Raw genomic sequence first — 25,903 nt, 5'->3', positions numbered from 1 at the left:
CTGGATTGGGCTGCGCTCAGTTTCTTGCCTTGACAAATTGCGCTGTTAAAACACTGATGCCCTTTGCAACCATGTACCTATGTGAGAGTGGATTCTCTGCCCTCACTAGCATGAAAACTAAATACAGGCCCAGACTGTGTGTGGAAAATGATTTAAGACTGAGACTCTCTCCAATACAACCCAACATTGCAGAGGTGCATCCTTTCAAGCACACCCTTCTCATTAACCTGTGGTGAGTTATTCACCATTTTTGATGAACAAATAAGGTTTTATTTGTAAGATGGCTAAATAAAGAGCAGAATTATTGATTATTATTATTATTATATTAATGGTGCCCTGGTCCTATAAGAGCTCTTTGTCACTTCCCACGAGCTGGGTTGTGACAAAAACTCTCACTAATTCTTATGTTTAATAAATGTATTGTATAGTGTGTGTGTGTGGCAGGTTTACATTGATGGCAAAAAACAACATTTGAGAGTGCGCTGACCCTGGTGCTAGAGGGGGTATGCAGCTGGAGGTTGAATGTTTGAAGGGGTACGGGACTATAAAAAGTTTGGGAACCACTGATCTGGAAGATTGCATCATGGCCGGATTACGCCACAGAATTCTGTTCCTATTCAGCCTCTGAGTTCTCATCAATAAACTCCTCTGTACTTAGTTGGTGTGTCTGTGTGTGTTCTCAATATTTGTCTGAATTAAAACATTGAGGTTACTTCCCATGTAGCACTAAGCAGAGTAATGCCATGAGAATGAAAGAACTGACACATAAGAGACTCACAGCCACTAGTCTCTCTCTCTCTCTCTCTCTCTCTCTCTCTCTCTCTCTCTCTCTCTCTCTCTCCTCTGCTGCAGCATATTCAGGACACAGAAGAGCAGCTGTCTCCCCTACGACACATCACAGTAGGACATACTTGGTGTTGGACTGGTCCATTGCACCACACACAAATAAATATCAATAAATTAGATGTCAGAACGAGCAACATTAGAATGAGCAATGTCAGGAGATAGAAGCTGTTTCTCAGTCTCTCGGTCCCAGCTTTGATGCACCTTTACTGTCTCTGCCTTCTAGATTGTAGCAGGGTGAACAGGCCGTGGGTCGGCTGGCTAAGGTCTTTGATGATCTTCTTGGCCTTCCTGTGACACCGGGTGCTGTAGATGTCCTGGAGTTTAGGCACTGCCCTGCACAGCCTTGCGGCTGCGGGTGATGCAGTTGCTGTACCAGGCGGTGATACAGCTTGACAGAATGCTCTCGATGGTGCATATGTGGAAGTTCGTGACGGTCTTAGGAGCCAAGTTGATTTTCTTCAGACAGGTCTAGGCCTTCACTGTGTGTGTGTGTACGTGTGTGTTTGGTGTGTGTCCATCTCCAGCCCTGTCCAGCCTATATCTGCAGTGTTAAGAGGCGTGCTAATGTGTTTACTCAGGCAGTACTGACACGCCACAGAACAGAGGCACAATAAACCAGCCTTTTGTGCCCCACTTAGGAAGTGGACCATGGAAGGGCTGAAGCTGCATGGGGCATTGTCATGCTACTGTAGGTTCACAGGGTGCATGTCAAGGCCAGTTAGTACAGGCTACTGCTGAATGTTGCTACTGATACTGCTGTATAGAATAAATGGAGCATCTCATTCACATGGTAGGCTACATACAGTACATTGCACATAGCCATTGCACTGTGAAATGTACAGGTCCATCTTTCTAACAAACATGGATAATAAAGCACTGTACCTATTGTACTATATTTTGTGTATGAGTTATATATCTGTTCATGAGAGTATATAAGTATATTTGAATGGTATCCTGGCTAGTGTTTGTAACGGTGATTTGCTGTGAGTGTGAGGGCAGTGAGGTGAGTAAAGATGTCTCCCTGTAGACTTCTCTATGGCTGAGTTTCAACACTATAAACCACTAGAATGGACCAGCGGAGAGTTGTAATAGGTTTTTATGGATCCATCTATATTAATCTCTCCCTCTCTCGCTCTCTTGTGCAGTCTATTTCTCTCTCTTATTTACACACTCACACTCTTTCTTTTGTCTTATTTCTCTCTTTCCCTCCTTCCCTCCTGCCCCTCCCTTCCAGCATGTTACAACCTTTGTCCCATTTCCTGCTAACTCATGGACATTTATTAAGGAACCAACCGTCTTCAGCCTCACCCGGAGAGACTCGGGGGCCAGGTTACCAACGCACCCAATACCACCATGCCCTCTACTCTCCCCTGCTTTCCTTTACTCTCCTCTACTAGATTTTCTCTCTCTCTCTCTCTCTCTCTCTCTCTCTCTCTCTCTCTCTCTCTCTCTCTCTCTCTCTCTCTCTCTCTCTCTCTCTCTCTCTCTCTTTCTCTCTCACCTGTTGTCTCAACCTCTGAATGCTCAGTTCAGAAAAACCAACCTACGTTTACTCCTCAGGTGCTGACTGGTTGCACCCTCTATAAACACAGTGACTATTATTTGACCCTGCTGGTCATCTATGAACATTTGATCATCTTGAAGAATGATCTGGCCTTAATAGCCATGTACTCTTACAATCTCCACCCGTCATAGCCAGAAGAGCACTGACCACCCCTTCGAGTCTGGTTCCTCTCCAGGTTTTTTTCTAGCCACTGTGCTTCTACATTTGCATTGCTTGCCTTTTGGGGTTTTAGGCTGGGTATCTGTATAAAAACTTTGTGCCAACTGTTGATATAAAAAGGGCTTTATAAAATAGATTTGATTGATACTCTCCCCTGCTCTCCTCTTATCTCCCTTTATCTCTCCTGCCTGGCTGGCCTACTCAGCATATGATGAAATTACCCCTAGACACCAAGGTCAGTTTTGCGTTTCCCACCCTAGGATTAGGGGTGAGTAGGCTGATCCTAGATCTGTGGTGAAGGGCAATTTGCGCCTGAAATGGTTATCTCAGTGTGGTCCAGTGCCAGCTCCAGTGAAAGCGGAAACTAAAGTCCAGCATTCCTGACTAGAGTGGTTGGACTCGAAGGCTGCTTTCTAATATTGGTGGCCTTGCAAATGGTTTGCCCGCTGAATAAGAGAAGCCTATGTATGAAACTGACTTTGTCATTATTAGATTATATGCAATTTTCCTGTAAGCGTTGCTATAAGGTTTTAGACTAACATTGGATATGCTGTATTGAGTTTCTGTGAGCAGTGCTACTGTGCTGTGTAATGTGGTTGGCTGTGTCATGGAAAATCTACACCATAGCCTACTCTTCTATAGCAACCAACTAAACAGGTATCCAACCTGGGTGGTCTGGTCTGCGTGACTCAGTACCGTGTTAGCACGCTGAGCTAAAGCCTTGATGTAAGTCTTCAGGTCTCATTGTCATGTGAGTGTATTTTGGCCTACTGCCTCCACTGCACCATACTGTACCAGGCTGTGCTGTTCTGTGGTGCTCTAAACACAACAGTGTGTGTGCGAGACAGAATACTCTGGGTAATGTTAGTCAGGCTGGGTCCCATGCCTGCTCCCACAGGCTCAGAGCCGCAGCCCAGTGCCAAGTTGGCAGTGCTTTGAATCACTCACACACACAACGCTGGGTTGGGAAGGGCAGGGCACACAGGAATCAAAGGCGCTCTCTCTCATTTCCTGCTGAGGAGTGTGAAGCAGGCAGCGGTGAGCTGAGGGAAAACTCAGTGACCTCACCGTTACTATGACGATAGGACGGATGTGTTTGTATGTGTCTGTTTATGAGTGTGCGTTTTGCGTGTGTGTTGGAAACAGCTGGTGTTTGTGTTTACACGTACAACTCTTTTATTCTGGGAGGTAAAAGGAGGGATGGCTGCCTTCTTGATCAAACCCTCTATCAAATCAAATGACGCTCTCTCTCCTACTCTTTAATCTATTCTCTGTCGAACGCCACACCTTCCCTTTTTTATGTGTCATTCTTTCCGTCTTTTGGATCAGTTGTATCTCATCCAATACTTACAGCTCAGCGTTGCTACAGTAGGTGCGTATGTGGCTCTTTCTAATAAGGTGGTAGTGAGGAAGAAAAACTCACACAAACGAATCTCAGAACCCAGAACCTAATCTTGCACATTACCAGTCTGTCACGAGAGCCTACACTCGTCCACACACATCCCCTCCCCCTCCCCACAGCCTTGATGACCTCACATGCAGGAGAGCCTAAACATAGTCATCAGTGCCCAGTCAGCATAGTTGTCAGACCAGTATTGAGGGACAAGAAGACCGACGGTAGCCTACTGGTTAAACGGGAGTTAGGAGTCTTTCTGTCTGACACTGGTCTGGTGGATTAAATTCCTTTTCCTCGCTTGAGTAGCCAGGCGTGATAATTAGGATTCATCCATCTTCTCTGTGTCACTGTTAACACATTTCGGTTCACCCAAGCTGACTCTCCCTTTCTTTCTCCTCCAACTCTTTTCTCTATCTATACTGAACAAAATTATAAACGCAACATGTAAAGTGTTGGTCCCATGTTTCATGAGCTGAAATAAAAGATCCCAGAAATGTTCCGTACGCACAAAAAGCGTATTTCTCTCAAATTCTGTGCACAAATTTGCATCAAATCAAATGTTATTTGTCACATACATATGGTTAGCAGATGTTAATGCGAGTGTAGCGAAATGCTTGTGCTTCTAGTTCCAACAGGGCAGTAATATCTAACAAGTAATCTAACAATTCCCAACAACTACCTAATACACACAAATCTAAAGAGGTGAATTAGAATATGTACAGATAAGTATATGGATGGCAAAGGTGCAATAGATGGTATAAAATACAGTATATACATGTGATATGAGTAATGTAAGATATGTAAACATTATTAAAGTGGCATTATTTAGAGTGCATTGTATAAAGTGACTAGTGATCCATTTATTAAAGTGGCCAGTGATTGGGTCTCAATGAAGGCAGCAGCCTCTCTGAGTTAGTGATTGCTGTTTAGCAGTCTGATGGCCTTGAGATAGAAGCTGTTTTTTAATCTCTCAGTCCCAGCTTTGATGCACCTGTACTGACCTCGCCTTCTGGATGGTAGCGGTGTGAACAGGCAGTGGCTCGGGTGGTTGATGTCCTTGATGATCTTTTTGGCCTTTCTGTGACATCGGGTGCTGTAGGTGTCATGGAGGGCGGGTAGTTTGCCCCCGGTGATGCTTTGGTGAGCATTTCTCCTTTGCCAAAATAATCCATCCACCTGACAGCTGTGGCATATCAAGAATCTGATTAAACAGCATGATCATTACACAGGTGCACCTTGTACTGGGGACAATAAAAGGCCACTCTAAAATGTGCAATTTTGTCACAGAACAAAATTCTACAGATGTCTCAAGTTTTGAGAGAACGTGCAATTGGCATGCTGACTGCAGGAATGTTTACCAGAGTTGTTGCCAGATAATTGAATGTTAATTTCTCTACCATAACCCGCCTCTAACGTTGTTTTAGAGAATTTGGCAGTACGTCCAACTGAACTAAATACCGCAGACCATGTGTAACCATGCCAGCCCAGGACCTCCACATCCGGCTTCTTCACCTGTGGGATCGTCTGAGACCAGCCACCTGAACAGCTGATGAAACAGGAGTATTTCTGTCTGTAATAAATCCCTCTTTGTGGGGAAAAACTAATTCTGATTGGCTGGCATATGCCCTCCCAGGCCTACCCATGGCTGCGCCACTGCCCAGTCATGTGAAATCCATAGATTAGGGCCTAATGAATTTATTTCAATTGACTGATTTTCTTATATGAACTGTAACTCAGTAAAATCTTGAAATTGTTGCATTTATATTTTTGTTCAGTAAATATCAATCTCTCTCTACCCCTCTCGTCTCTAAATCGCCATCTCTCTTTCACTCACCAGCTAACGGCTAGAGTAAATTCAGTCACAACTAAAGAGACATACATCATACCTTGAAGGTCAACATACAATATTTATTTAGGAACACAAAAAATGATAAGTTAATTATCAGGTAGTCCACAAATATTGTGGAAATGGTATATCAATACAGTCATACAGGGGGAAACCATCCCGAGACGCCCGGATTCAAACAAAATGGTGGATAAGGGATGAACTGAAACATTATTTTAGTCAATTTAAAGATGGTTTACTCATAATCAGTATTATATTGTCCAAAGAAGTTATTCCTAGTTTAATTTTTCTTCCTAAAAAAAGAAAAAGATATTTCTAGCTAGGTTTTATTTTATATACTTTATTCAATTTAAATAACCCAATGACAACAGAACTGAATGCATGTGAATATTGCCTTGAATCAATGCCTTTCATAGCCTGCTATAGGCAGGATCACAGTACACGGGATGACCAGTTGTATAATGCTGCAATAGAAATTATATACCAGAGGGAATGGAAAAAAACATATAGGCCGTCATTGTGAATAAGAATGTGGTCTTAACTGACGTGCCTAGTAAAATACTGGTTCAAATGTAGTATCCCCTGCCCCCACAGCCAGAAACACATCTCGGTTTCATGTATATTTGCTACAAAAGACAGTATACATTATGAGCACATCATGCAAAGTGGCAAGTTCTGCTTTACAAATAGTATAGTAGTCTGTTTTTTCTGTAGATATTTTTCTCCCCCTCACCGATCAGCTCTTCCCAAACACAATCTAAACAAATCCCGCCCACTCGCAAATCCTCCCACCAAGGAAAAAAAACATATTAAACTATAATATATCAAACCGTGATTTTTATATAATACCCAAATCTGCAGAAACCTTGCAGTGGACAGTTCTATCTTCCAGACTAGGTTAATAGCAAAGCATCACCCCTCGTTGGAAAGAAAAGCTATAGCAGTGCACAATATCACCGTCAACATGAGCAAATACCAGAGCTGAAAAATCACAATTGGTTTAAAAAAAATGTCCTGCGTTGTCAAACAGTTGAGAATCCCTGATAGGCTGAAAGAAGTCAGGTGACGACTAGGTGAGGTAAGAAGAGTCCCACCTTATGATGGGTAATGAAAACTAGGTCGCTGTTTCTTCTGCTCTGCTGTGCGTGTGTGTGTGTGTGTGTGAGAGATGGTTACACACAAACACGTTCGTGATGAGTAGAGTATAAACACTGCACTGCCAGATCCTCTCTCTCCATGCAGTACACACACTCTTTATAACATGTTCCCAGTAGAGAAAAACACAGATGAAAAGAAGAGAAGAAAAGAAAGAGCAGAAACAGTTGCTGCCTTTTAAGTCCTTGTCTCAGAAAACATCAGAAGTATAATCCTTGGACTTGAAGATTTTTTGTTCCATACATTTCTCTTATCTATGCATTTACTGAAAGAATATTTTTTTCTAAACAAAGATTTCAGTTGCTCTCTTTCTTATTACTAAGTGTGTGCGCTTCTTAAAAACAAAAAAAAACGTTTGATTTCTTATTTGCATTGTTTCCACTTCTTGAATTGTCCACGTTTAGTACTTGCTTGGTTTTTCTTGGTTTGTGTAGCTGTCTCTATCTCCACCCTACCATCCTCAATTGGAAAGAGACACACCTTCACTTTCCTCATCACTCATCCCCCTCCCCTCCCCTCCCCTCCCCTCCCTCCAGGGCCGTCTAGTCCTGCCCCTCATCTCTCGGCCTCCATGGCCACACTCGCCTTCTGTTCGGTGGCTGGGTGTTGGTGTTGGTGGGGGTTAACGGTGACCCCCGTGGGCCAGACAGTGGGGTTAGAGGGGGGCTGCGAAGGGGGCTGCCCCTGAGTCCAGAGTCCCTGACCCTGTGGGCCGCTCATGGGCATGGGGAGTGGGGGCACGCCCCAGCAACCGTGTGGAGGAGGGGGAGAGGTGGCCATGGAGGCCATGGGGCTGCTGCTGTTGAAGCTCTCCGAGGCCTTGAGTCGGGAGAACATGGTGAGGGCATCAGGGAAGTTGGGCGGGGTGGCCGGTGTGTTGGCTGGGGTGCACATCTGGAGGAGAGAGATGGAGAGAGATGTTAGGGGGAGAGAAGACATATGGAGGAGCACATCCATATACATCACACAATGTGATATAACTATCATTATCACACTTATCACTATACGTATCACTATCACACTATCACTGCCGTGCATCCAGTTTGTTTCACACCATCACTACATCCAGGATGAGGATGCCTGTATATCTAAGCCTGTATAAGGTCAGTCCAAAACAGAGAGGGGAATGTAGGGGGATCCCGTCCTCTCTCTCCCTGAGGATCCTGATGACATTCCTCCTCTCTTTTCCTCCTCTTTGTTCTGTTCCTAACAACATTTTTTGTGTTGTTTTTTTGTACACATTACAAATATCAGGCAAAAATATGAATTCTACATATTATCAGCAATCAACAACTTACATCACTAAATCAAACATGTCTAACACAAAACAAAACACACAGGTAAAAACAACAGACTTTAAATACATGACCTCATAATGATTCAAGAAGATGTCATTATTTTTGTTATTAAGTAGGATGATGTCTTAACTAGATGATTCAATTAAATCAAATATTTGTCATTTTGGTATAGAATTCTGGAATTTTTGATTGTGTATTTGTGTATTGATTATGTATTTGGCAACTAGAATAAATAAAAAAAAATCACAATAATTTCAATGGTCTTATCATCGCAATAGTAGCATAGTATAACCTTCATGTCAAAAACATGTGTAGTTTTATAAAAGCTAAATATGTATTCTGCAAGGTTTTCCCAGAAATCTATCACAGACTTACACTCATACAGTAGAACCTAGTGTGTCAGATTTTCACCTTCTTTTTTGCAGAAAACACATATCAACATCAACAAATTTGGACAACATGGAATTACATGGATACGTGATATCTTATGCAAAATCTTAAAAGAGCACTTCCTTAAGTTTGTTTGGTATACAGTATTTGTAAGGTATTTGTTTTACCTCTAGGCATAAATTGGTTCTTTGAATGGAAACGTGTCTCATGTATTTGTTACAAGATTTCTCAAGTAAGCCCACGCCTTCCAGGCTGAGTTCTGGATAAGCTCTGTGATCATCATCAAAGCTAATATTGTTTTTCATTAGTGCAGTTAGACCACTGGGAATGGCTTTGATCACATAAATATACTCTGAAAGGTTTTGGAAACTCATTCAGTGTTATATGTCCCTATTAACAAGGTGACCCTCCATGACCTCACATCATGTTAGCAGATCACCTGATTGTCACGGTCCCGTCTCTGGTAGTAGCTCCTTCAGTGACGACGATGGTGGTGTGGGTGAAGACAACAATGTCAGAAAGAACTCCCCCATATACAGTACAACCCCCTATCCAGCCAAAAACAACATGGAGCAGCCAACCAGCACCTCCCTGCAGGTCAGAAGCCAGGTCAGGTAGACTTAAACACTTTTTCAGAACACACTCCTCAAAGTGTTGAGGCAAAAACAAAAATGATCTCACTCCAAGAGGCCTGGTTGGTCCAGGGCCAGTTTCCTTTACTCCACATAGATAGGCCTATTATTATAGACCTACTGTTTATAGCTGACCACAACAACAAGCTGTTACACAGGCAGCCCCATAGACCTACTGTCTACTTCTGAAGGAGGGCTCAAAACTGGGGTGCCAGTGAAATATTTTTTGTTGGTAAAGTTTGTTTTTGGTTCACAATTATTTTTTTTATGATGCAGATTTATTCAAACAGCAATGGATACGCAACAATGGGCATGCAGACCAGGTTTTTAAAAAGTTTAGTCCGAAGTCTTGGTTAAATCTTTGCGACGCTCAATTCAGTCATCATGCGCTGTTTGAATGAACATTTCGAAATGCTTTCTCAAAAAAACTTCCCAATTACAGTACATTTTGATGGCAAGGTAGGCCTGCTTACCTGGCAGAATGATATCATGATGATTTGTATCAATCGCGGGGCATTTGTTTTGCTAACTCTGCCATCACACACTGTACAGTACGAAACACCGCTAGCTAAACACAAGGTCTCTAGCTAAGCGCACAATTGAATTAAAGGGCATCAACACACTACACATTTTTTTTGTAATGTTTCCCGACCTTAAAAGTGGTCTCCTTAAGCATTGTTTGGATTTAGAACATCCAGATTTTGTAGTGTTTCTATAAAAAAAGTGTGATTTTGAGACCGAATACCTCGTAAACCTAGAAAAATGTTACTACAAAAACTGAATTTATGAAAAGATCAAACACATTTTAAGGGCTCTACAACTGTAGAGTGTCTGTTTAAAAACGCTAACAATAACACCCTTTTTGAGATTGTGCAATCAATGTAATTATGATATTGTCAAGTTAAAATGTAATTATTTGTGTATGGAGGGTAAGTCATTATAGGCTACTTGCTCAGATAACATTTAAATTATGCACGCATCATCCGCTTTCCCGGGCAAGTATTATTTTCATTTGGTCCAGTAGCTTTCTGATGGCCCTGGGTGCCACTGCCAAATGTACCTGAATGTCAAGCCCTGCAAGGGCATGCTAATTTAAAAGATGGATCGTCATTATTAGCCTGTTTCTGTATGGAATGCAGGTACATTATGAGACAGTTATTATTGCCAAGTAGCGGTGAAAAATTGGTGCGACCAAATCATGTGCTGGTGCTATCAACTGAAAAAGTTAGTCTAAAGACCTGGAACTACAACAAGCCATTATTACCTTTAACTCCCAACAGCAGGTAAACAAGGTCCGAAGAACAAAACTAGTGTAAGAAAAGCCCAGCGCGTGATGAATGCTCATTTTGAGAATGTGTCATGTATGCATCCAGATTTAGCCCCGATGAGCGGCATGATATGAAGGGTGAGCATGTCTCTGTTGCCCTCTAACAGGAAGTGCTGTGTCATGTCTACGGTCTATTTCCTGTCCTATGTGTAAAGAGACACCCTGCAGCGAGTGGTAACTTCCTGTCCTTCATGGTTACCCCCTCTACTTCCTCCCTATTTACTCTACTCAGATATCTAACACAGCCACCGTTAAACAGACCACCCCAGATTGTTTTACTGCTGAGCTCACATATGCCCTTCTCACTCACTCACATACACTCACCAACGTCCTACACACACACACACACACATTCTAGAGCTGGGACGATGAAACGAAAAATGTACGACACCGGCCATACCGATTACTTTTGCTGATATTTTTTATTACAATAAGTAGCCGATAATAAAGAAATGTGAAGTTTGAAATTAAACAAGTTTGCTAACATGGATGATTGTTAATAGGACAATTGATTGCTACAACCATCAAATTACTAGAAAAAACTGTGATGCACATTAATGTTATAAACTTATCATTCTATTTATCGTTATCGCATCAATTCAGACAATTTATCGCAATATGGATTTTTGTCCATATTGCCCAGCTCTAACGCACGCACACAACAGGACAGTGATTATGTATTGCTCCATTGGGGAAATGATCTGTTCTCAGTGTAGACAGCACACTGTAGAGGTCTAGTCTCTGTGCCCTCAACCTAGCAGTCATTGTCTAGGTGCTGCTGTTGTTTATCCAAAGAAAAACGAAGCAGGCCTAGCCTAGATGTTTTCGGTGCAGTCCCAAACAATGTCAATATAGCCTAAGATGAAGCACATGCTCAGAGAAACTATATGTACAGTTTATTCCCACATATCAGCGGTAGCCAGGCAGCACACACAGGCTAGGGCTGTGCAGACTGCAGCATTAGCGCCTGCTGTAAAACCATAGTAGCTTGATTAGGCTGGCAGCAGATTAAAACTAGGAGGTGTTTGTCTGTGAAGGACACAGTCAGGTAATACTTCAAAGGCTAGCTGGGACAGTGCGTGCGGGCAAAGAATCAAATCCGATTGGCTGAGGCGACTGGTGGCATGTGCATTTAAAATGAGAAAAGCACATACATTCATACATGCGTATTTGGGGAAGGGAAAGGCATACCTAATCAGCTACATAACAATGCATTCAATAGAAATGTGTCTTCCACATTTAACCCAACCCCTCAGAAGGCCGTTTTTTCGGTAAGGGGAATCAGGGGGACATGGATGTTACCTAAACTAAGAGAAATGCATGTTACCAGCATTCATTATTTAGAGAACTGGTGAATATTTGTTCTAGGAGTGTGTTCTAAACACGGCAAACACTGAGGCGTTGCCTTGGGGACGGTCCGTTGCTATGAGGAAGACAGACCTGGTGGTGATGGATAGGACTAGAGCAAGCTTAGACACATCTGTCATTAACTTTCTACAGATCTGTTTACTGAGTGCAGTTTACTGTGGACTCCAATCTGAAGTTTCACTCTGCACCGCTCTAGACATGCCTGCCTGTCTGTCTGTCCAACCAGCCCTCCACTTTGGTGAAGCTTAAGTCTCAGTCGCTCACTCCTCACTGCTCTCTCTGTGCTTCTCCTTGCAAGACTGATGAGCAGTCATTTCCAGTCTGACCGACGACATTCCTGAGTAAAACCATGTTTACAGGGAGCAATTTGTATTGAATTTGTAAGGAGAAGCAGATATTCCTCCCTATAACTATCCAGCCTGCATTCACAGACTGGAGGGGTTCAAACGTTACCCCTCTGCCTTGAAACATCACATGAATGCTGTAGCCCTACATATGATTCAACCACATGTTACAAAGGTCTCTGTCTCTCCTTCAGGTAGCTGTTTCACGTCACCACCTGCAGACAGATCCATTAGAGTTTAACTAAATAACCACAAAGCTCTGGGTAGAAGTTGCCCTTAGGCACAGACCTAGGATCAGCTTACCCTCCCCGAATCCTAATACTAATCATTAGGGGGAAAACATCAAACTGACCATAGATCAGTGTCTAGGAGTAACTTCACCTTTCACCGTCATTATCTTTCCCTCCACCCACATTCCCGCTATTTTTTTATTTAACCTTTATTTAACTAGGCAAGTCAGGTAAATAAAGGTTAAATAAAACATTTAAAAAAATAAACCATAACCCGGACGACGCTGGGCCAATTGTGCGCCACCCTACGGGATTCCCAATCAGGCCAGTTGTGACCCAGCCTGGAATCAAATCAAATCAAAATGTATTTGTCACATGCACCGAATGCCTTACAGTGAACTGCTTACTTACAAGCCCTTAACCAACAATGTAGTTTTAAGAAAAATAACATGTTAAAACCTCTCTACGGTACGTGAGACGTTAGCGTCCCACCTCTTCAACAGCCAGTGAAAGTGCAGGGCGCCAAATTCAAAACAACAGAAATCCCATAATTAAAACTCCTCAACATACATGTATTTTACACCATTTTAAAAATACACTTGTTGTAAATCCAGCCACAGTGTCCGATTTCAAAAAAGCTTTACGACGAAAGCAAACCAAACGATTATGTTAGGTGAGTGCCTATTCACAGAATAACACAGCCATTTTTCCAGCCAAAGAGAGGATTCACAAAAAGCAGAAATATAGATAAAATTAATCACTAACCTTTGATGATCTTCATCAGATGACACTCATAAGACTTCATGTTACACAATACATGTATGTTTTGTTTGGTAAAGTTCATATTTATATCCAAAAATCTGAGTTTACATTGGCGCCTTACATTCAGAAGTCACAAAACGTCCTTTGATTTTGCAGAGAGCCACATGAATTTACAGGAATACTCATAATAAACGTTGCTAAAAGATACAACAGTTATGCATGGAATTTTAGACGCACTTCTCCTTAATGCAACCGCCTTGTCAGATTTCAAAAAAGCTTTACGGAAAAAGCAAACCATGCAATAATCTGAGTCGGCGCTCAGAGCCCAATCAAGACACAAATATAGCCGCCATATTATGCAGTCAACAGAAGTCAGAAGTAACAATATAAACATTCACTTATCTTTGATGATCTTCATCAGAATGCACTCCCAGGAATCCCAGTTCCACAATAAATGTTTGTTTTGTTCGATAATGTCCATCATTTATGTCCAAATTCCTCCTTGTTGTTCTTGCATTCAGTACACTTTCCAAACTCACGATGCGCGGGCAGGTCCAGCGGAAAGTACGAACGAAAAGTTTAAAAAGTTATATTACAGTCCATAAAAACATGACAAACGAAGTATTGAATCAATATTTAGGATGTTTTTAACATAATTCTTCAATAATGTTCCAACCGGAGTAATCCTGTGTCTTCAGAATTGCGATGGAACAGAGCTCGCTCTCACATGAACGCGCATGGTCAGAGCATGTTCAGGTCATGGCAGACCTGACTCAATCCTCTCTCCTTCGGCCCCACTAAACAGTAGAGGCATCAGACAAGGTTCTAACGACTGTTGACATCTAGTGGAAGCCTTAGGAAGTGCAACATTACCAATATCCCACTGTATCTTCAATAGGAGCTGAGTTGAAAATCAACCAACCTCAGATTTCTCACGTCCTGGTTGGATTTTTTTCTCAGGGTTTTGCCTGCCTGATGAGTTCTGTTATACTCACAGACATCATTCAAACAGTTTTAGAAACTTCAGAGTGTTTTCTATCCAAATCTACTAATAATATGCATATTCTAGCTTTTATGGCTTTGTAGCAGGCCGTTTACTCTGGGCATGCTTTTTATCCGGACGTGAAAATACTGCCCCCTACCCCAAAGAAGTTAAGTAAAAAATAAAAGTAACAAATAATTAAAGAGCAGCAGCAGTTAAATAACAATAGCGAGGCTATATACAGGGGGTACCGGTACAAAGTCAATGTGCGGTGGCACCGGTTAGTCAAGGTAATTGAAGTAATATGTACATCCATGTAGGTAGAGTTAAAGTGACTTTGTTGTCCTAAAGCCATTTTGCCAACTTTGGAAGTATGCTTAGGGTCATTGTCCATTTGGAAGACCCATTTGCAACCAAGCTTTAACTTCCTGACTGATGTCTTGAGATGTTGCTTCAATATATCCACATAATTTTCCTTCCTCCTTATGATGCCATCTATGTTGTAAAGTGCACCAGTCCCTCCTGCAGCAAAGCACCCCCATAACATGATGCTGCCACCCCCGTGCTTCACGGTTGGGATGGTGTTCTTCAGCTTGCAAGCCTCCCCTTTTTCCTCCAAACGATGGTCATTATGGCCAAACAGTTCTATTTTTGTTTCATCAGACCAGAGGAAAAAGTACGATCTTTGTCCCCATGTGCAGTTGCAAACCATAGTCTGGCTTTTTTATGGCGGTTTCGGAGCAGTGGCTTCATCCTTGCTGAGCGGTCTTTCAGGTTATGTCGATATAGGACTCGTTTTACTGTGGATATAGATACTTTTGTACCTGTTTCCTCCAGCATCTTCACAAGGTCCTTTGCTGTTGTTCTGGGATTGATTTGCACTTTTCACACCAAAGTACATTCATCTCTAGGAGACAGAACGCGCCTCCTTCCTGAGCAGTATGACGGCTGAGTGGTCCCATGGTGTTTATACTTGCGTGCTATTGTTTGTACAGTTGAACGTGGTACCTTCAGGTGTTTGGAAATTGCTCCCAAGGATGAACCAGACTTGTGGAGGTCTACAATTATTTTTCTGAGGTCTTGGCTGATTTCTTTTGATTTTCCCATGATGTCAAGCAAAGAGGCACTGAGTTTGAAGGTAGGCCTTGAAATACATCCACAGGTACACCTCCAATTGACTCAAATTATGTCAATTAGCCTATCAGAAGCTTCTAAAGCCATGACATCATTTTCTGGAGTTTTCCGAGCTATTTAAAGGCACAGTCAACTTAGTGTATGTAAACTTCTGACCCACTGGAATTGTGATACAGTGAATTATAAGTGAAATAATCTGTCTGTAAACAATTGTTGGAAAAATTACTTGAGTCATGCATAAAGTAGATGTCCTATCCGACTTGCCAAAACTATAGTTTGTTAACAAGATATTTGTGGAGTGGTTGAAAAACGAGTTTTAATGACTCCAACCTAAGTGTATGTAAACTTCCGACTTCAACTGTATTTACGTACGGTCACAGTGGGGACGACATCATCGATACACTTATCGACGAAGCCAGCGACTGATGTGGTGTACTCCTCAATGCCAACGGAAGAATCCCGGAACATATTCCAATCTGTGCTAGCAAAACAGTCCTGTAGCTTAGCATCTGCTTCATCTGACCACTTTTTTATTGACCGAGTCACTGGTGCTTCCTGCTTTAGTTTTTGCTTTTAAGCCGGAATTAGGAGGATAGAATTATGGTCAGATTTGGCAAATGGAGGGTGAGGGAGAGCTTTGTCGAACCAGGGTCCGTAGTGACGCCTCTAGCACTGAGATGCAGTGCCTTAGACCGCTGCGCCACTCGGGAGCAATGCCGTGTTCATATGCTAGTTGGAACTAGGAAACTCTGACATTTTCAACTTGCTAACTGGTTGTACTTTTACACGTGCCACTTTCAATTGGTTGAAGTTTTACACTTGCAACCTTCAATCAGTTATCAATTAGGAAATTTCAGAGTTGCGTAGTTCCGATTAGTACTGTAACACGGCATGAATCCCTGTCCAATGACGTCCCTCGCTCAATAAACAATTAAACAAATATTAAAACATTTTGCGAGAGCCTTGCAATAAGCGGTGGAATGTGCAGCAGCATAATGGAGAATGGTGCAGGATTGTTTTCAAAATCCATTCTGTCCAATAAAGAGTTCTGTTCCAAAGTCATTGCACTGTGATGTGACTAGAGGTCGACCGATTATGGTTTTTCAACGCCGATACCGATACTGATTATTGGAGGACCAAAAAAGCCGTTGCCGATTAATCGGACGATTCTTATATATATATTTGTAATAATGACAATTACAACAATACTGAATAAACAATGAACACTTTTATTTTAAACTTAATATAATACATCAATAAAATCTATTTAGTCTCAAATAAATAATGAAACATGTTCAATTTGGTTTAAATAATGCAAAAACAAAGTGTTGGAGAAGAAAGTAAAAGTGAATTATGTGCCATGTAAAAAAGCTAACGTTTAAGTTCCTTGCTCAGAACATGAGAACATATGAAAGCTGGTGGTTCCTTTTAACACGAGTCTTCAATATTCCCAGGTAAGAAGTTTTAGGTTGTAGTTATTAAAGGACTATTTCTCTCTATACCATTTGTATTTCATATACCTTTGACTATTGGAACTTCTAATAGGTACTTTAGTATTGCCAGCCTAATCTCGGGAGTTGATAGGCTTGAAGTCATAAACAGCGCAATGCTTGAAGCACAGCGAAGAGCTGCTGGCAAACGCACGAAAGTGCTGTTTGAATGAATGCTTTCGAGCCTGCTGCTGCCTACCACCGCTCAGTCAGACTGCTCTATCAGACTGCTCTATCAAATCATAGACTTAATTATAATATAATAACACACAGAAATACAAGCCTTAGGTCATTAATATGGTCAAATACGGAAACTATCATTTCGAAAACAAAACGTTTATTCTTTCAGTGAAATACGGAACCGTTCCGTATTTTATCTAACGGGTGGCATCCATAAGTCTAAATATTGCTGTTACATTGCACAACCTTCAATGTTATGTCATAATTACGTAAAACTCTGGCAAATTAGTTCGCAATGAGCCAGGCGGCCCAAACTGTTGCATATACCCTGCAAGAGAAGTGACACAATTTCCCTAGTTTAATATTGCCTACTAACATGAATTTATTTGCAGGTTTAAAAATATATACTTCTGTGTATTGATTTTAAGAAAGGCATTGATGTTTATGGTTAGGTACATTCGTGCAACGATTGTGCTTTTTTCGCAAATGCGCTTTTGTTAAATCATCCCCCATTTGGCGAAGTTGGCTGTCTTTGTTAGGAAGAAATGGTCTTCACACAGTTCGCAACGAGTCAGGCGGCCCAAACTGCTGCATATACCCTGACTCTGTTGCACAGAACGCAAGAGAAGTGACACAATTTCCCTAGTTAAAAGAAATTCATATTAGCAGGCAATATTAACTAAATATGCAGGTTTAAAAATATATACTTGTGTATTGATTTTAAGAAAGGCGTTGATGTTTATGGTTAGGTACACATCGGTGCAACGACAGTGCTTTTTTCGCGAATGCGCTTGTTAAATCCCCCGTTTGGCAAAGTAGGCTGTGATTCAATGATAAATTAACAGGCACCGCATTGATTATATGCAATGCAGGACAAGCTAGATAAACTAGTAATATCATCAACCGTGTGTTTTTTATAAGATATGTTTAATGCTAGCTAGCACCTTACCGTGGCTCCTTGCTGCACTCGCATAACAGGTAGTCAGCCTGCTACGCAGTCTCCTCGTGGAGTGCAATGTAATCGGCCAAGATCGGTGTCCAAAAATGCCGATTACCGATTGTTATGAAAACTTGAAATCGGCCCTAATTAATTGTCCATTCCGATTAATCGGTCGACCTCTAGTTGTTTCAGAGACATTGACTGAAGCAGGATGGTCTGTTTGAGTGGGTGATGCATCTTCTGAACAGAGTAGCTTCTGCTCCTTGTCTCCTCTCCTTCATCAGCACTGCTTTCACCTGTCCAGTCCTTTCAGGTCAGTGCAATTACAGGAAAGGAGATAAGCAATATAATTTACTTTAGACTATTGGGATGCTTCCTCTGACTATCAGGAACCCTTAGGACTAGGTGACTAGGACGTCCTGTAGTTCATATAATATTATGGTAGTTAATGGAATTATATGGTAGGTAATGGAATAATTGATGAGTCTCTGTGTACCACCGTAAAATGTCAGACAACCTGATAAGACATGATGATGCACAGACTGGCAACGGTGTCTGAATGGTCGGAACGAGAGAGAGAGACATGAGATAGAGAACGGTATAGAGATAAAGAGAGGGGGAGAGGAGGGAGGAGAGTACTGTATCTTTTCAATGTTTAAAGTAGGAGTGCTCAGTTCTACTATGCAGCACATTTGCAGTGTTCTTTGTTCACACACTGCAGCTCTCACTGTGCTCTGACAATCATACTGCTTATGATCATATGCAGGAGTGGATCGGTCTTCTGCTGCCCCCACCTCTCCTCCCTATGTGATGGCTGAATGATCGCTGGACTCAACATGGCTGTTGATTAACCTTCCTAGTAACACCCCAAGCGGGGTGTATTTCTTATTTCAAGTGTGCATGACAATGGGCACCATACTCTGGGCAAAACAAGAGACAGCAGATCAACAATGGGTGATGAATATACAGTAGTCATATCTAGAAACAGGAGAGCACATTACTTGTGAAAACGACAATACCAGACACTATGAAAACTAGGGATGTGACAAATGGCAGATTTTTCTTAATGTTTAAAACTTCTTACGGATCATTGGGACGCTAGCGTCTCACCTCGACAACATCCGGTGAAATTGCAGAGCGCGAAATTCAAATGACAAAAATCGTAATATTAAACATTCATGAAAATACAAGTGTCATACATCATTTAAAAGCTTAACTTTTTGTTAATCCAGCCGCTTTGTCAGATTTCAAAAAGGTTTTACGGCGAAAGCACACCATGCGATTATCTGAGTACAGCGCCCCGCACACAAAAGCATTACATACATCTTCCAACCAAGCAGAGGCGTCACGAAAGTCAGAAATAGCGATAAAATAAATCACTTACCTTTGAAGATCTTCATCTGGATGCAATCACAAGGGTCCCAGCTACATAACAAATGGTCCTTCTTTATATCCCCAAAAAGTATGTTTCATTGGCGCGCTTGACTCAGGAATCCACCGGTTTCCCTCGTTCAAAATGCATACAAATGAATCCCATAAGTTACCAATAAACTTCTTCCAAACATATCAACCAACGTTCCTAATCAATCCTCAGGTACCCTAATATGTAAATAAACAATACAATTTAAGACGGAGAATACCGGAGACCATTACCGGAGATAAATAACGAAGTACGCGCCCTCACCGGAACGCGCAACAAACACTACAGCCAAAATGGGAGCCACTTACTAAAACTACAAATTTTAGCTAATTTTTCAAAAAACATAGGCAGGTCAGCCACCAGGCAGACAGAGTCAGCACGTACGCCTATCTATTGGTAATCAAAAGCTGTATCTCTCAATGGAATGCTGCATCTCACAATTTCTTGGCTTGAAATGTCTCGCAACTTCAGTAAAGCTGGGCCTATCATCAATGAAAAAGCTGGGATATTCTACATGAAACAAACCAACGACCGAACACACACTCGCATTATTAGTGAAGTTAAAGAGAGCGGCAAGCCAGTGCAAGATGGAGAGAGGGGGCAGACTGTGCGCATACAGTGCATTTGGAAAGTATTCAGACATTTTGTTACGTTACAGCCTTATCCTAAAATGTTTTTTTCCCTCATCAATCTACACACAATACCCCATAATGACAAAGCAAATACTGTTTTTTGGAAATTGGAGCAAATGTATTAAATTAAAAAAACTGATATCACATTTACATAAGTATTCATACCTTTTACTCGGAACTTTGTTGATGCACATTTGGCAGCAATTACAGTCTCGAGTCTTCTTGGGTAAGACGCTACAAGCTTGGCACACCTGTATTTGGGGAGTTTCTCCCATTCTTCTCTGCAGATCCTCTCAAGCTCTGTCAGGTTGGATGGGGAGCATCACTGCACAGCTATTTTCAGGTCTCTCCAGAGATGTTCGATCGGGTTCTAGCTTGGCCACTCAAAGACATTCAGAGACTTGTCCCAAAGCTACTCCTGCGTTGTCTCGGCTGTGTGCTTAGGGTCGTTGTCCTGTTGGAAGGTGAACCTTCGCCCCCAGTCTGGGGATCTGAGCGCTCTGGAGCAGGTTTTTATCAAGGATCTCTCTGTACTTTGCTCCGTTCATCTTTCCCTCGATCCTGACTAGCCTCCCAGTCCCTGCCGCTGAAAAACATCCCCACAGCATGATGCTGGCACCACCATGCTTCACCGTAGGGATGGTGCCAGGTTTCCTCCAGATGTGAAGCTTGGCATTCAGGCCAAAGAGTTCCATCTTGGTTTCATCAGACCAGAGAATCTTGTTTCTCATGGTTTGAGAGTCCTTTAGGTGCATTTTGGCAAACTCCAAGCGGGCTGTTACGTACCTTTTACTGAGGAGTGGCTTCCGTCTGTCCACTCTACCATAAAGGCTTGATTGGTGGAGTGCTGCAGAGATGGTTGTCCTTCTGGAAGGTTCTCCCATCTCCACAGAGGAACTCTGGAGCTCTGTCAGAGTGACCACCGGGTTCTTGGTCACCTTCCTGACCAAGGCCCTTCTCCCCCGATTGCTCAGTTAGGCCGGGCGGCCAGCTCTAGGAAGAGTCTTGGTGGTTCCAAACTTATTCCACTTAAGAATGATGGAGGCCACTGTGTTCTTGGGGACCTTTTTTAGTACCCTTCCCCAGATCCTCGACACAATCCTGTCTCGGAGCTCTACGGACAATTCTTTCGACCTCATGGCTTGGTTTTTGCTCTGACATGCACTGTCAACTGTGGGACCTTATACAGGCAGGTGTGTGCCTTTCCAAATCATGTCCAATCAATTGAATTTACCACAGGTGGACTTCAAGGTTCAATGTTTGTGCCCTAGCATACACAGCTGATTCAAATAATCAACTAATCATCAAGCATTGATCATATGAATCAGCTGTGTAGTATTAGGGCAAAAAACTAAACGTGCACAACTTGGGGTCCCGAGGACCGAGTTTGGGAAACGCTGGTTTAAACGTTCACACCCCTAATGGGAACCTGATTCAATGTGAGAAATGGCCTATAGATTCATTGCTAGTTAGCCTAAATCCCCTGGTAAGTCTGTCAGTCAGTCAGGCATGTAGAACTGATATTCAGCGACACAGTCTGGGAATTTCCATCATCCTTCACATACACTGTCACCAATGAACACTCACAGTTACAGGTTGGGAAAAGTAGTGTGTGTGTGTGTGTGTGTGTGTGTGTGTGTGTGTGTGTGTGTAACCAAAGCGAACACCACTTCTCATGAACACATCTGCTTCTCGCACTCCCCCCACGTGTCCTCACTCGCTGTGTCGCCTGAGCCAGCCAGCCAGCGTGTGTGTGCCTGTGTGTGTGTGTGTGTAGGTGTGGTTAGCCAGGCCCAGTGTTCTCGGAAGCGGTGCTCTTGGAAACACGCAGGGCAGCACGCTGGAACATGCTGAGCTCAGGCCAAGGCTCTTCTGATGTGGCTGACTGCCTGGCACTGTGACACACATACAGAAAGGCACAAGGAAATACTATACACACTGCGTGGCCTGAATCAGAAGATGGCGCCGTGTGTGTGTAGGTAATAACGTTTCTCGCATTATTACCTACAGTCCTAAATAACTTTTGGATATCAGATCGCCGGTCACTCACCAGCAACTCACTTTCCTGAATTGGATCCTATGTTCTTAGCCCCCCCCCCCCCCCCCCCCCCCCCTCCCCCGAGGCATTTCCACTCATCCCTGGGGCTACGGAATGGGCTTTTAGTCCAACTCAGGAGGCGTGCATACACTGCTTCCGAAATTATTACTTGTGAATGCTCAGTCCCTGGACAATAAAGTAGACGAGCTCAGGGCGAGGATCTCCTTCCAGAGAGACGTCAGGAACTGTAACATACTCTGTTTCACGGAATCATTGCTCTCTCTGCATATATTGTCCGCGTTCATACAGCCAGCGAGGTTCTCTGTACATCGCACAGACAGGAAGAAAGAACTCTCCGGGAAAAAGAAAGGTGGAGGTGTATGTTTTATGATTAACTACTCATGGTGTGATTGTGGTAACGTACAGGAACTCAAGTCCTTTTGTTCTCCAATGTGAGTAAGACATTTAAGCGTGTTAACCCTTGCAAGGCTGCAGGCCCAGACGGTATCCCGAGCCGCATCTTCAGAACATGTGCAGACCAGCTGGCTGGAGTGTTCACAGACATTTTCAATCTCCCCATATCCCAGTCTGTTGTCCCCACTTGCTTCAAGATGTCCACTACTGTTCCTGTATCCAAGAAAGCGAAGGTAACTGAAATAAATGACTATGGTCCTGTAGCACTCACTTCTGTCATCATGAAGTGCTTTGAGGCTAGTTAAGGATCATATCACCTACACCTTAGACCCACTACAATTTACATACCACAACAACAGATTCACAGATGATGCAATCGCTACCGCACTGCAAACTGCTCTATCTCATCTGGACAAGAGGAATACCTATGTAAGAATGCTGTTCATCGACTACAGCTCAGCCTTCAACACCATAGCGTTATCCAAGCTCATCACTAAGCTCGAGGTGGTGAAGGTAGGCAACAACACCTCCACTACGCTGGTCCTCAACAAGGGTGTGTGCTCAGCCCCCTCGTGTAATCCCTGTTCACCCATGACTGCGTGGCCACGCACATCTCCATCATCATGTTTGCAGACAACACAACAGTGGTAGGCCTGATTACCAATAACGACGAGACAGCCTAGAGGAAGGAGGTGAGGGCCCTGGCGGAGTGGTGCCAGGAAAACAACCTCTCCCTCAATGTCAACAAAATGAAGACGCTGATTGTCGACTTTAGGAGACAGCAGAGGGAGCACGCACCCATCCACATTGATAGGGCAGCTGTGGAGAGGGTGAAAAGCTTCCAAGTTCCTGGGCGTGCACATCACTGACAACCTGAAATGGTCCATCCACACAGACAGTGTGTTGAAGAAGGAGCAACAGCGCCTCTTTAACCTAAGGAGGTTGAAGAAATTTGTCTTGGCCCCTAAGACCTTAAACTTCAACAGATGCACCATTGAGAGCATCCTGCCGGGCTGAATCCCTGCCTGGTCGGGCACGTGCACCGTCCGCAACCGCAGGGGTCTCCAGAGGGTGGTGCAGTCAGCCCACTAGCCCTCTAGGACATCTACAGCCCTGTGTCACAGGAAGGCCAAGAAGATCAAAGACCTCAGCCACCCGAGCCATGGGCTGTTCTCCATCTAGAAGGTGGAGACATTAGAGGTGCATCAAAACTTGGACAGAGAAAACAGCTTCTATCTCCAGACCATCAGACTGTTAAATAGTCACCACTGGCCGGCCTCCGCCCAGTACCTTGCCCTGAGCTTTAGTCACTGTTACTAGCTGGCTACCAGCCGGTACTCTACCCTACACCTTAGAGACTGCTGCCCTATGTACATTGTTATTGAACACTGGTCACTTTAATAATATTTGCATACCGTTTTACCCACTACATATGTATATACTGTATTCTAGTCAAGGCTCATCCTATATAACTAATGCTGTACACCTTTTCTATTCATATACTGTCCATAATGTCTATACACACCATAATATACATATACACTGAGTGTCAAATCATTAGGAACACCTTCCCAATATTGAGTTGCACCCCCTTTTGCCCTCAGAACAGCCTCAATTTGTCGGGGCATGAGACTACAAAGTGTCAAAAGTGTTCCACAGGGATGCTGGCCCATGTTGACTCCAATACTTCCCAGTGGTTGTGTCAAGTTGGCTGGATGTCCGTTGGGTGGCGGACCATTCTTGATACGCACGGGAAACTGTTGAGCATGGGGGGGTGGGGGGGGGGTTGCATGTATAGTAAGGTATTACTGTACTATTGAAGCTAGGAACACCCGCAATAACATCTGAAAAATATGTGTACACAACCAACAACATTTTATTTCATTTAAACAGATGTAGGCCTTGGATTCGGAACTATGAGCAAGAACACACACACAGATACACACAGTCATACACTCACACAAACCTGGGGCACACTGCACATTCTCAATACGGGAAAAATACATTGGATTTCAGTTCAATTCAATTCAATTCAATTCCAATGAAAAAGTGTAACTTGTTTCACCAGCCAGACAGACTGCCATAGACACAAAGCTGATCTGTGTTATCAACTGAAAAGAATGATCTCTCTTCTCCAAATAATTCATCATCATTACCCTGTTATTACCCTATTCTACCCTGCTGGAAAACTAAGTGCTCCCACTTTCTCTTCCCCCTTTTCTCCTTTCCTTATTTGTTCCCACTGTTGCTACCGCACTTCTTTCCTCCATTTCATCTCTTGACTTGCTACCTCACTTCTCTCCTCTATTTTCTCTCCCTTGTTCCCTCCTGCCCTGGTGATAAACTGACCATGGTCCAGGGCCAGGCAGACAGAAAGGGATAGGACAATTTCTCTCCCTGCAGCCATTGCAACAGTACAGTCAGCCATGTTGTGATGATTTATGACTGTGCTTGTGCATCTCTTACCATCTGACACACAACCAGTTATAGCGTAATGGAGACTTCAAAATACAGTTATGTGTGTGTGCTCTTGTTCGTCTATCCTCGTGGGGACCTAAAATCCCCCAAAGTTCCCACTACTGGGTTTCCGTTAGGAAAATGTGGCGCAGGACATTTGACCGGCAGCATTTTAATTTACCGGACATTTTTGAAATTTACCGGACCCATAGGCATTGGGTGCATAACCTGATTAGGGTGTCCACCCACGGTGCTCAGAATGACAGAAATCACATTTAGATGATGGTAATTCAAATGAACAGAACATGCTATGTGCGGTCCTTCTTACCTAATTCTGATGCACACTGATGTTAAAATAACTCCCCACATTTACTTTTCTTCAGCCAACAAGATGAGTAACTAACAGCAAAATCACTAGCCTATGACAATCTACTATCCAACATAGTAGAAATGTTTACCTAATCTGTTGGTCAGCTTGCCAAGAAAGAAATGGCCTATTCCAAACCAGATTCTGGGACAGTTGGGGGACGATAGATCCCAAATTCACACAACCAGTAGGCCTAGGTTACATATAAGAAAAACGTTTATAAGCAATGAGTCTGATGCAACAGATCAGAATGTTTAGCTTAAAATGTTGATAAACTATTATTTCTTCACATTATAAAGCGCAGCAATACACACAAGGCAGTCGGCAACTCGCGACTGTTTGTTCCATAATGCAATTAGCGGGAAAACACTGTTGTCAAAAGCACATGCGAGCGGTTTCATGTGACAGACATGAAAATATCCATTGGAAATGTAGAAAACGCTAGCACGGGCTGCTTATATGACTAGGATTGTGCCTTTGGCTACTGGACAATGAAAGTTGATATAAAATAATTGCCTCCACAGATAGGCTA

The 25,903-nt window shown here is 42.9% G+C and overlaps 1 protein-coding gene across 3 annotated transcripts in view; it reads right to left on the bottom strand.

Moving 5' to 3' along the window:
* Positions 1–5,852: 5,852 nt before the first annotated feature.
* LOC120029705 (UBA-like domain-containing protein 1) overlaps positions 5,853–25,903 on the bottom strand; it is a 34,482-nt gene continuing 14,431 nt past the window's right edge. For 2 of the 3 annotated variants that reach the window (XM_038974969.1, XM_038974968.1), the window contains one exon: positions 5,853–7,860. In XM_038974969.1, the coding sequence (XP_038830897.1) occupies positions 7,522–7,860 (339 nt within the window). In that variant the 3' untranslated portion in view covers positions 5,853–7,521. Of the gene's footprint in view, positions 7,861–10,550; positions 10,808–25,903 lie in introns of those variants that run through there. The other variant, XM_038974970.1, reaches the window with a different exon arrangement.

Source organism: Salvelinus namaycush, chromosome 35 (assembly GCF_016432855.1).
Source record: "Salvelinus namaycush isolate Seneca chromosome 35, SaNama_1.0, whole genome shotgun sequence".
Lineage (NCBI taxonomy): Eukaryota > Metazoa > Chordata > Actinopteri > Salmoniformes > Salmonidae > Salvelinus > Salvelinus namaycush.
Note: the sequence above shows the minus strand (reverse complement) of the source record. Positions and strands in the feature narration are given on the sequence as shown.